Here is a 13,536-nt window from a genome sequence, read left to right on the forward strand (position 1 = left end):
CATCTACTGCATCAACTCCTGTACCCTGAGCGTCTACAATCTGCATTTTCACCCAGGTCTAACTTTCCACGCAAATATGAATCAAAGCCATCCTCTATGTTTTTACAAATTCAACTGGACCCAGGCCACTATTTTTTTAATGCAATTTTGCTTTTAAGTTTCGATTTTTCAAATAAAAATGAACTTGCAGAGCAATTAAAAATAATACTAATTATGTTGAGAATATACTGTATTCAGAATTTTTTAACCTAATTTAAAAAGAAGTCACAGTCTATAAAACACCAGATATTTGCCTCTTTTCTCCTTTTATTCCTACTTGGTAGATTTTTAGGGCTACTTCTTTCTCCTATTTAGTTTCTTTCTTTTTTTTTTAACCAGAACATTTATTCATACTAATTGCTGAAATCCTTAAGATGAACTGGAGGCTGCAAAAGCAGCTCTCTTGGGTTTAGGCGTTGTTCCCTCACGGAATCCATGCCTGAATCTGCGGTACACAATTTTCAAGTGCCTCATGCGACCCGTGTCGGTGTTGTTCCTCCTCTTGGCCTTAGCGCTCCAGTTATACTTTCTCTTGCTCTTGGCGGGGTACCCGCACTTGCCACAGGTGGACTTCTGCAGGTGGTAGACCTTGGAGCCGCAGCGGGGGCACAACGTGTGCGTCTTGTTGCCACGCTTCCCGAACAACGAGGTCCCCTTCGTCATCGCGCTTCTACGGCGGGTACCAAAGATCCTATTTAATTTCTAACTCGAATCAGCCTATGACTGTACAGATTGCTTTTAGTAACTAAGTCGTACAGATTCTTCAAGCCACAAGCCATTCAATTTATCATTTCAAAATTCATTATTGTTATAATAAATTTGAACTTGACTTCCAGTGCAGACATTCTTGTCTTTTTGTCCCCCTTGGCCTGTGCCTGCCTTTGGTTTGCTGCTTTCATTACAAGAAGGTTCCTGGAAGGACACAGGGGAAAGAGGAAAAATGTTCTCAGTAGGTATTGCATGCAAGCCCACTGCAAGTCCTCAGAAGGCAGCGGCCTAGGAGCGGCTGCTGGCAACTTCTCACACAGGAATGTATTTCGGTTCTCTGGGGACACACCCCAGAATTCAGGTGCAATACTCTTGCTGTGATCTGGGCCTCATTGTTGACCTGACGCCATCCTTTTCCCTTCATTCCTTGTTATCATCACTTGGGCCCTCCCACCTTATCCTGGCATACTTCTACTTGAGGGGGTTCTGTTTGAGGAAAACAACCGCAAATCAGCATCATAACCTTAGTGGCCATTTGCAGTTCCCAGGGGCTGGATATTTTTAACAGCTATGGGGTAAACAGGTGCTGCAATTACTTTCCAGGGTCAGCGTTCTGATCATCAGCTGTTTTCACTTCCTTAGGCACCAGGTAGAGAGTTCACCGGCCTGCTTTTTGCGCATTCAAAAAGCTCCTCTCCCTCAGCCTGACACAGAAGGCCGCGGCACACAAGACTCCTCAAAGGACATACAACTCTCACTGAAAAACGGGCTCCTGACAAATTCTATCCCAAATTCCAACGGTCCTTTTATAGCCAGGCTCTGAATGATGGACCCCGTCTATTGAAGAACAAAACTTTTTTTATTCTTGTAGCACTGACAGAGCCATTTCAAGGGATGTGGGTAATTTCTTTCTAAACTTGAATCTAAGGTCTTATTATATTTTATATCTATCATAGTTTGGTGTCTTGATCAAAAATTCTAATTAAGCATCACTACTGCTGCCTCCCACAAACCTAGTTGCTTGACTTTGATATGCATTTCTTACAGATAGATGAAGTTTACTAAAGCAGAGAGAGTTTTAATGATTGGTCCAACCCAGGGTCATATAACTTGTAAATCATGAGACATGATCGGAATCCAGAAACTTCCAGTGACACGCATACCCTGCTGTGTTTGAATAAGCTAATTTTGTTGTGCAGAAGAATCAACCTCCATATGTAATTTTCCTTGTAGGAGGAGAGGAGTTAGAGGCTTGTTGCTGCTGAACAGTTGAAACAGAACACAAATTTTAGTTGTATTTCAGTGACTACTCAGATCCTCTCCTTTACGGAGCAATATATCGCGATGCTTGCAGAAAGATCACAACGACATGTGCAGATTAGTCAACACATTTATCTGTTACATTTACATGAAAAACAGTAAACATTTATTGAGCTTAATAAATAGCTTCCAGGCACTCTCGTAAGTGCGTGAGCCAGACTCTTTTATTCTTTCCACATTAAAACCCAAAGTTTGAATTTCCTTATTTTACAGACGCAAGAGACCCAGGAAAAGCCCTGGAGGACACAGACCCTTTGTTTCCGTGCCACTGTTGCCTAGTCCTCAGTGTATGTTTACTCAATTCTCTAAGTCCAGGTCCTGGTATTTCTCATTCATTGAATGGGAAGAAAAACACTTGGCCAATTGCTTTTTATTCTTGTAAGGTCAATGGAGACAAAAAGATGGATAAGAGCTTGTAAAACTCACAAAGTGAACTGTTTGCACTCAGGGATCGTCACAACTATCTCATGCCCGTTTCATTAAAGCAGCCACAGTACGTCTTCAACCAAATGTCACATGCTAAGGATCACTGAGAGCAGCAAGTGTGCACGAAGAGGCAAGGCAGCGTTCTGAAAGTCATTTAAAGGAAAGAAAAGGAAGTTTGGGAAATCTTTTAAACACACACATGCACACACCAGTTCAAAAATAGTGCTGTGCTGTGTTGCTGAGACAAACTGGGAACCATTTGGGATACTTTTCTTCCTCTTGAGAGCTGTTATAAGGCTTGAAAATGAGAGCCAGGTGGAGGGAAAGTGAGTAAGGCCACAAAAGGCAGAGAGGGAAAAGAAGCACAAACTCACCAATTTGGGGAATGTGAGCAGAGTAATACAGAGAAGTATTTTTAAATCCACTCAAAAACTGACCAGAGATTCTAAGATAGGACTGGATATTTGCAAATCACAACAGCTGCTGCATTCCTCAGTCTAGAAGAGAAATAATGGAAACTTTCTTTTCTCTTTTCCAACAAGACAAAACAAAAGCAGAGCTGATGTAATTAATGAAAAAAAGATGGTTATTTGAAAGAGGGAAGGCACTGAACCACAGAATGGAAATGAGGTCCACATTTAGGGACAATTCATTATTTATCTGCTGTTCTCTTTATGCACACCGTGTACTGATAATATTTCTCTCTCCAAGGAGAATACCAAACCAGATTGGTTAGGATTCAAGCACGAGTAATTGGAGGCTACAATATATGCAGTGGATAGATGGAGTTATTCCTTGAATATCAATTAACATAGTCCATCCAAACTGAAGACTCTTACAATTGAACACGTCAACTTAATGGATCTGTTTTCAAATTCCCTTTAATAGCCCTTCTGTGACTGTAATATCTACTTTTCCAGACATCCTAAGTAGAGGAACCATTATGGACAATGTATGTGCAATCCCCAAAGGAGAGCATATGGAGGAAAGAACGTAGATCGCCAAATTTAGCAGCTCTGGAGAGAGTGTTTTTGAATTAAAGTTGAGTCTACAGGGATTATGGTTCACTTATGACTGGCAAAACATATCTTCCCAATTCTGAAAGATAAATCCCACTGATATACATGTGATTTTCACAAGTGTTTCTCAAAGACATAAGAAAAAGTCCTTTCCACAAAATGCAAAGGTTCTGTAACTCTGGGAATTATAAGAAGTCACGTGTTATTTTGGCAGTATTCTTACTGTTAAAGAGGGAATTTTGGAAGTGCTATACCCAGTTTGACCAGAGGAACCTCAGAATATATTAGTAAACTCAGAATATTAGGAAACTCAGAATATATTAGTAAAATAACTAATTTGAAAAACTTTGAAAAGTAGAGAGTGGATCAGAAATTGACTACGATATATGGTATTTTAAAGATAAGTAAAATTTTTGGGTATTGGGGAGTGGAAACCAACAAATTTTCAATATTTTCTGTTGCTAAAGTAGAGTGGTTTTTAATGTTATTTTATTTTTGTTTTTGTTTTGTTTTAGCATTATGTCTTTATAAACAGAAGATAATTCATAGAATAAACGGCTTTAGTAAAAACTATAGGTCTTTAATTCAACGTACTTAGTTTCATGAAAAATCATCTTAGTTTATTTTAGTGCTCTAATTTCACTGTGCACCACTGAGAATATTGTGGTAAACCAAAGCTGGTCTGCAGATCATCAATTGCAAACCTAGCCCAATTCATTTCATTAACACAAGCAAGTTCTCTACTGTAAGCAACCATTAAAATCTAAATCAAAACCTTCCAAAAGCTAACGAGAAAGCAAACTCCAGTCATTTAGAATGAAAGCATTATATATTCTACTTTCATTTACTGGAGAATAGGGTTTTATTCTGTACTCATTTGTTCAGTAAATTTCTTGCAACATAATTTATTTTTATTCCCATTTTCAAGCACTTGCTATAGTTGAGACTTAACCCATGTTTGAATAGTTTCTTTGTTTTTATAACTGCTAATATGTCTCAAAACATCCCATTTACATGCACAGACATTAAGTTCTAGCTGCCTCTTTAAAATCCTGAAGAAGAAAACTTTTCACTTTCATTCCTACTTACAGGTTAGATCAAACCATGAGTTGCAAAGGGCTGATGAAATTGCTTAGCCTTTTTTTTTTTTAATTGCTTGTCATTGTTCTCTGTTAAATTTCTGGTAATAAAGAATATTTAAGTGGTGATTTAGAATTCTTGCTATTCAGTGTTTTTTAATATTGACAATATCTTAAATTGGAATTTGGTCTATAATAATAAAGTTAATGTTAATACTAGTGGGGTAAACTTCCATTGAAAATCAAAGACAAGCTTGCAAGTTGATTCTTGACCTGTAATAAATTTTGAAATTTTAGATTTCAGTTACCTGCTTCAAACAAACTTTGTTCTTTTCCCATCTGTTTGAAAACTAACATTACTCATCTGGCACTGTAGGAGGAAAAACTAATTTAGTATTCCTTCTGCCAAGACCAAAGGGTAATCTTGAGTATTCAATTCTTGAAGGACATGGCAAGGAATGTTTTGTTTTGTTTTGTTTCTTCCTTACTTGGATTCTCTAAAAGCTAACCCATGCATGCTTAAATATCAATCACCCAAGCTAAGCCCAAAATCATAAACCCTGTAATTTACAGACCAAAAATAATTTTTTTCATGATAAATTAAAAATCCTGAAAAGTAAGATTAGGGAAATACTTATGATGAAATTGCACTTTCTTTTTCTGGTGTCACTTCAAGGGTATTTGATAATTTCTTACAGATATATTTTATTCCTTTTCTATTAAATAAACATTGATCAAGCATGGCTTTTGAAATGTGAAATATGCATTTGACTTTCTATAGCAACTATGCTTTTATTCTGAGAAAGTAAATAAAACACAGATGGGAAGTGGGGATAAAAACCTAAAACACATTTCTAGAACTAAAGAAAAGATTGAATGTAGAACTTGAAACTGCATTAAAAACAGCAAAGATATGTTTCCTTAAACATTGTTTACTTTTCAGTTCATGCTGGTAATTTTCCCCTGTGCATTCTAAATAAATGGCCACAGTTTGCCGACCTCTCTGACTTTGCCTTCATCATCTGGAAACCAGTAGAGGTCGCCAGCTACCACGTTCAGGCACTGTAGAGGCAGGAGAAGTCCGGAATGCTTCATTGCTTAGTGAAAATGCACAAGGGGTCAGAAGTTTTCAATATGAAGTTTTCCTTTTGGAAGTTTTGCATAATTGAACCAATATTCAAGTAAGAGAAAAAAGTATAAATAAAACTAATAGATACAAGATGTTGATGTTCTAAAACTTCAAAAATAGAAGAAATTTGGGGAAAATTAAATAAAAATTCTTTTACTCGACTTAGTTCATCAAGTCCTCTTTATGGCAAAATGCTGGAACAACAGTCTCAATAAGTTATCAAATCCAAGAGTGGTAAAATTTCTCTATTTCTGTGGTCACTTTCTATCACTGCTGTGAGTCCTTAAAAAATCTCAAATATTTGAGAGGGAGAGAAAAAAAAAAACCTCAAGTGTATGCTTTTTCCTGATTTATAACTTTTATTTGCATATTAAATTTGTATTTATATAATTACTTTATCAGTTGCACACTAAATGAAGTTAGCCTTTCATAACTTCCATCTAACAAGTGGCTCTCAGGGTTTACAGACTACTACAGACTTGATGTGGTAGTGACTGCTGCCAGGTTTCCCAAAGGTCACCATATTACTGTACCACTGTCATCCCATTGTTCATCAATTTACTCGAGCGGGTGTCAGTAACATCTCCATTTATCCCAGCCCTGAGATTTTAGCAGCCTCTCCTTACTCATTTTTTTCAAAGATTGGAGGCTCTTAAAAAGGTCAGGGAATGAGACCTGTATTTGTTACTGTATTTGTTACTGTATTTGGCATAACGAATACGTCATGGGGAGCTTGCCAGGCTTCTCCATGAGGACGGGATATCTCAGTAGCTTGCTGTGATCTACAAAAGGCATGTATATGTATTTCCAAAGATACAATATTTAGTTTATATTTAATGGCATGATTTTACTGAGCAGAAAGGGCATTATAGTTTGGAGGCTTCTTGAAATAATTACAGTCTTCCCTTGGGGCGGGTGAGATAGTACAGTGAATAGGCACTTGCCTTGCATGCATCTCACCCAGATTTGATCCCTAGCAACCCATATAGTCCTCAGATTGAATCCTGAATCCAAAACCAGGAGTAAGCATTGAATACACCAGTGTGGCCCAAAACACTATTAAATATTTTTTTAAAAATCTTCCTAAAAGGTCACTCAATAATTCTTAGCTTAATTAAGCCTGGCAATTATGGAATAAACAAATGGGCTGACATAAAATAATGTGTATTTCCAACTACAGAAAGCATTTCCTATAAAATTTGTTCTTTAAAATAATCACAAATTAGAAGGCTTAACTACACTGTAAATATGAAAATAGATCACCTGCATGAATATACTAGAGAATGTAAATGCACTAGAGAATTAAAATCTTACTAAACTTCTTAGATCAATTTAAATCATATGAAAATTTTAAATTGATCCAAGTGTTACAATAAATATGCCATGTTAGGATAATGTCAGCTGATGATAATTTACTAAAAATTTCAGTGGTCTAACATACTCATTCATATCAAACTGATGAACCGTTATACTCTATTTGTAGTTGGCCAAGTGGCTTCCTTTATATGGAGATTACTTATCTTATAGCTTTGCTATTTTAGGGTACACATATTTCTTTAATATTCTATTGGTGAGAAAAAGTCATATTATTTCTTTATTGATTTAGGGAAAAATAGAAAAATGAACAATTGCCTTTTTTCCACTGTTTTTTCATTACTCTGTGACTATTTTTTTAATGCATTACCTCTTCAAGAAACTCAATTCAATTACATGCAAAATGCCATCGTACTCAAAATCAGGGCTGAGGGATGTGTGCGTATCCTTTATATCAGGTATATGTCTTTTTGTTTCATTATCCAAAACTTCCTGAAATTTCCTGAAGTGAAATGCATCATTGACCCAAATCTTGACATGAGTTAAATCCATATTCTTCACTATGAAATTTTGCAGTTTCTCCTCACTGTGCATGAAATGTTATGCCTGTCCATTGAGCTCAGCCACATAATTTGATTTTACCAGTGGGATGTTAGAAGACAAGATGTATGCAGATTTATCTATACGTGGAAACATACTCAACAATAGTCTACACAAGAATGAGGCACCTATGGAGCAGAGCCAATGACCCCAGTAAAAGCATCCTATAATAGTTGACTACCTATAGATCTGTGATTGAGCTGAAACAAGACAAATGCTCTTGATTACATCTTTACTGATCCTAGATACATAAGCAATGAATACTTAGTGATGTACAACATCAATTTAGTGAACACAGACTATTTATTTTGAGTGATGGCAGGGAGTGAACCCAGGAACACACACACACAGGGCGAATGTGTGAAACCTTTATTTTTATGAGGACCAGTGGTTTCTGAGGCCCAGAAATTCTTTGATTCCACCAAATACTCAGAGTTCCACAACAAGTGGTACTCTGGGGACCATGCAGTGCCAGGATCAAATGTAGGGCATTGTAGTTATTAATCATATGCTCTACAGGTTGAGCTATCTCTCATCCTTCTTGTTTTAATTCTTATCTGTTATCTGCATAATATTGAATGCTATGCTTTCAGAAATTAGTACTGGGCTGGATATACTACTTAATGAAAATATTTTGTTAGTTTTAGAAAATATAGTATTAATTTTGACACTAATAAAGCTCAACATTAACAAAAAATAGTAATCACAGAAAAAAATGGGAGATGCAGGCTGAAGAGATAATACAGTAGGTGAAGTGCCTCCCTTACATGCAACCAAGCCCATTTCAATTCCTGGCAACATATACATTTCCCCATACTCTGCCAGAAATGATCCCTGAACACAAAAGCAGGAGTAAGTTCTGAACACTGTCATCTTTGGCCCCAAAACAAAATAAAAGTGGGAGAAGTAAGGGAGAAGAGATGAACAGATACTTCCTCACAGAGACCATAGATAGCCAGTAGCCTGTAAAGGTGTCCGTCACTTATTTTGAAGAAAATACATGTAAAAGCAATGAGATATCATCTCTCACCAGTGAGAATGTCATATTAAAAAAAGAAGACTGGAAGCAATCAGGAATTGGGAATGTGGTGAAAAAGAAACCCTCATTCATTGTTAGTGGGAATGTCATCTGGTTTAGCCTCTGTGAAACTGTGTGAAGATTCTCCCAGAAAGTAAGAGTAGAGCTCCCACATGATCAAGCAATTCCAAAGCTTGGCATCAATTCTAAAAAAAAAATACTCATTTGAAAATATATTAGTACACCTATGTTCATTGTAGCACTAAGTGTGATAACCAGGATTGAGCCGAGAACAATTCAAATGTCCAAAGATAGAATAATGGATAAAGAATTGGTGATATATATATATACATATATATATACCAGTAATAGTGTATATACATGTACATGTATATATATATGTGTGTGTGTATGAAACTGATTACTAATCAGATATCAAAAGATAAAGTACTGCAGTTTGGAGGGTATTATGCTAAGTGAAATGAGTCAGAGTGAAAAGAACAAATGCCAGATGATCTCACTTGTCTATGGTACAGAGGCAAAACTAAGGAAATAGAAAATATTGATGACGACATACCCTTGATATTCTATTTTAAGACTCATATTATCTAGTTGTTAGGGAAAGGATAGGAGAAATTAAGTGGATAAAGGTGACTTAGACACAGTGGTGGGTGGTCTAGGATAGTTTGGCTGTAATGGAATACAGTAACTTTCTACAATAGCATAGGCATTAGCACTATTGTAACTGTTTCCCAAACAATAATAAATCAATTTGAAAAAAAAAAGAGCTTTGAATAATGTCAAACATAAACATAGGTAACATTTTATATATTTATAGCACTTTATTCAACTAACTTTAAGATATTCTTTGATTTTAGTAATCCTTATAGAAGATAACAAATTAATTCTTTATTTTTTATTACCTAATTCTGAGTGTATCGCTCCAATGACAATTAGCTTATGACAGAACAAGAACAAGCAAACTGGAATCTACTATATCTCCTGGTTTTTTAAATCTCTCATTGTTGAATAGGTCTTTATTAGAATATGAAAGACACAACTGTTTTTATTTTGCTGTTGATAAAAACTAAGACCATGATATGCTTATATCATTACTATATATTTCTCATAAGCTTTTTTCCCTCAGAAATATCTTCTACCAGCTTATGCACACTCTCTTTAAAAGAATGTTTGCACCAATATTCTCTCCTTAAAGAATTTGTAACATTAACTGATTAGTAAAACAGAGATGAATGAAAAGAAATAATGGCCTATCACAGGGTTAACATAATGGAGTCAGTGATTATTATAGAGGGGCTATCCTATTTATATTGTAGAATATCTAGCAACTTCCCTGGCCTGTATTCATTATATGCTAGTATCATTCCCAAGTTGTAACAGCCAGAATCATCCCCCAGAATCATATCCCCTGATGGTTCAGTATCTAATAAAGATAGCTTCTAACCCCACAGAGACATATAAATATACAGGCGAATAGCAACAAGAAATTTGCATTTGGCTTATTTCTTTAAAACACAAAATTAAGAAAAATTTAATTAAAAACTTGTATTGAGATATAATTTACATGCTATGCAATTAACCCATTTACAACTTTATTATCACAGTTTTTTATGTGGCATCATGGTTTACAATAGTATTAATACTATTACTTAATTCTTACAATGCTACTCCACCACATACACTGCTAGCATGTTATTATTCCTCCATCTTTGTGCCATGTTCCCTTTCTTCAACCCCTCATAAGCCCTCACCCTTCTTGGTAGCCTTGATTCTCAGCGCTGTTGACACTATCTCAGAGTTTCTTTCCAATGCGGATTGTCTATTTCTTTACTTTGTTTTCCCTTATACACCACATATGAGTGAGACTATTGGTATTTGCCTTTTACTTTCTGACTCACTTTATATAGCTCAGCACCTTCCAGTTCCATCCAAGGTGCAGTGAACTGCAAGACATCATCTTTTCTCATAGCTGAGTGATATTCCTCTATGTACATATGAACTACAGTTTCTTTCTCTATTTTTAAGGTGGGAGGAGCACATCCAGTGGTGCTTAGGAACCACTCCTGTCTTGGTGCTTTTGGATCATTCTAAGAGGTTCTCAGGGGACCATGTGGTATTGGGGAGCAACACTGATCTCCCACTTTTAAACATATGCTCTATTCCTTTGAACTGTCCCTTTAGCCCATACCAATTTCTTTATCTATGTATCAGTTGTTTTGTCATTTAGCTTGTTTCTAGATCTTGGCTACTGTATATATTGGTATAATAAATAGATGTGCCTATAACATTATTACTATTATTATTATTATTATTATTATCATTATTATGTGCTCTTGGGATAGATGCACAGATTCGAAATTGTTGGGACATATGTAGAGTTCTATTTCTAATATCTTGAGATATCTCCACACTATCATATTGAGTCAAACAGCAGGCTTATCGACTTTTTAAAAAATTTTAATGAATCATCATGACATACATTTACAGACTTACAAAATTCCGTGATTGTGTTCCAGCCAAACAATATTCAAGTAACCATCCCTCCACCAGTGCCCATTCTCTACCGCCAATGTTCCCAGTATCCCTCCCCCAATTCTACCCCTCCCCACCCCTGCCTCTTTGGAGGCACATTCCCTCTTTACTCTCTCTGTCCTTTTGGGTATTATAGCAATACAGGTATCAAGCGGCCATCATATTTAGTCCATAGTCTACTTTTAGCACGCATCTACTATCCCAAGTGATCCCTCCAACCATCATTTACGTAATGCTCCCTTCTCCATCCGAGCTACCTTTTCCCCCAGTGCATGAGATTGGTGTCCAAGCCATGAGGCAATCCTCCTGACTCTTATTTCTACTGTCCTTAGGTGTTAGTCTCCTTTTATGTTGCTTTGTATTCCACAAATGAGTGCAGTCATTCTTTGTTTGTCCCTCTCTTTCGGACTCATTTGACTTAGCATAATTCTATCCATGTTTATCCACTTATATGCAAATTTCAAGATTTCATTTTTTTCTAACAGCTGCATAGTGTTCCATTGTGTAGATATACCAAAGTTTCTTTAACCAGTCATCTGTTCTTGGGCACTCAGGTTTTATCCAGATTCTTGCTATTATAAATAGTGCTGCCATAAACATACAAGTGCAAAAGTCATTTCTACTGTACTTTTTTGCATCTCCAGGATATTACTTCCAGAAGTGGTATTGATGAGTCAAATGAGAGCTCAATTTCTAGTTTTTTGAGAAACGTTCATATTGTTTTCCAAAAAGGCTGTACCAGTTGGCATTCCCACTAACAGTGAAGGAGAGTCCCTTTCTCCCCACATCCACGCCAACACTGTTGTTTTTGTTCTTTTGGATGTGTGCCAGTTTCTGTGGTGTGAAATGATATGTCATAGTTCTTTTGATCTGAATCTCCCTGATTATTAATGATGAAGAGCATCTTTTCATGTGACTTTTGGCCATTCAGATTTCTTCTTTGATAAAGTTTCTGTTCATTTCATCACCCCATTTTCTGATGGGATTGGATGTTTTCTTCTTGTAGAGTTCAACCAGTGCCTTGGGTATTAGGTGAATATCCTTTCCCATTCTGTAGACTGTCTTTGTATTCTGCTCACTGTTTCTTTTGAGGTACAAAAACGTCTAAGCTTAAGATAGTCCCATTGGGGCTGGAGTGATAGCACAGCGGGTAGGGCATTTGCCTTGCACGTGGCCGACCCGGGTTCGATCCCCAGCATCTCATATGGTCCTCTGAGCACCGCCAGGGGTAATTCCTGAGTGCATGAGCCAGGAATGACCCCTGTGCATTGCCAGGTGTGACCCAAAAAGCAAAAAAAAAAAAAAAAAAAAGATAGTCCCATTGATTTATCTCTGTTTCCACTTGTTTGGTCGATGGCATTTTGTTCTTGAATATACCTTTCGTTTCAATGTTGTAGAGGGTTTTGCCAACCTTTTCTTCAATGAACCTATGGATTTCGGTCTGATGTTGAGGTCTTTAATCCATTTTGATCTGACTTTTGTGCATGGTGTTAGGTAGAGGTCTGAGCCCATTTTTTGGCATGTAACTGTCCAGTTTGCCAGCACCATTTGTTAAAGATACATTCCTTGCTCCACTTTGCATCTCTTGCTCCCTTATCAAAGATTATATGCTCATTTCTTTGAGGGTATGTGTAGGGATGTTCAACCCTATTCCACTGGTCTATCAGTCTGTTTTTGTTCCAATACCATGTTGGTTTAACTATTACTGCTTTGTAGTACAGTTTGAAGTTGGGGAAGGTGATGCCCCCCCCCAATCTTTTTTCTTTTTTTCCCTGAGAATTCCTTTAGCTATTCATGGAGACTTGTTGTTCCGTATAAATTTCAGGAATGTTTGATTAATTTATTTGAAGAATGTCAGGGGTACTCTTACAGGGATCGCATTGAATCTGTATAATGCTTTGAGGAGTATTGCCTTTTTGACAATGTTAATTCTCCCAACCCATGAGCAAGGGATATGTTTCAATTTCCTTGTGTCCTCTTTTATTTCTTGAAGCAGTCCTTTGTAGTTTTCTTTGTACAGGTCCTTTACCTCCTTAGTTAAGCTGATTCCAAGGTACTTGATTCCCTGATGCATAGTTGTGAGCAGGATTGCCTTTTTCATATCACTTTCTTCTCTCTTATTATTTGCCTATAGGAAAGACATGGACTTATGGGTATTGATTTTATAGCCTGTGACTTTACTGTACAAGTTTGTTGTTTCTAGGAATTTCTTGGTAGAGACTTTAGGGTTCTCTAAATATAGTATCATGCCATCTGCAAATAGTGAGTTTGATTTCTTCCTTTCGTATTTGGATGCCCTTAATATCTTTTTCTTGCCTGCTTATCTTTTTC

General features: G+C 36.7%; 1 protein-coding gene across 1 annotated transcript; it reads right to left on the minus strand.

Moving 5' to 3' along the window:
• Positions 1 to 408: 408 nt before the first annotated feature.
• Positions 409 to 702, minus strand: LOC101559282 (60S ribosomal protein L37-like). The gene has a single exon (XM_055118581.1). It carries the CDS (start codon positions 700 to 702, stop codon positions 409 to 411), a length of 294 nt encoding a protein of 97 aa, XP_054974556.1.
• Between the last annotated feature and the right edge of the window lie 12,834 nt (positions 703 to 13,536).

Source organism: Sorex araneus, chromosome 10 (genome assembly GCF_027595985.1).
Source record: "Sorex araneus isolate mSorAra2 chromosome 10, mSorAra2.pri, whole genome shotgun sequence".
Lineage (NCBI taxonomy): Eukaryota > Metazoa > Chordata > Mammalia > Eulipotyphla > Soricidae > Sorex > Sorex araneus.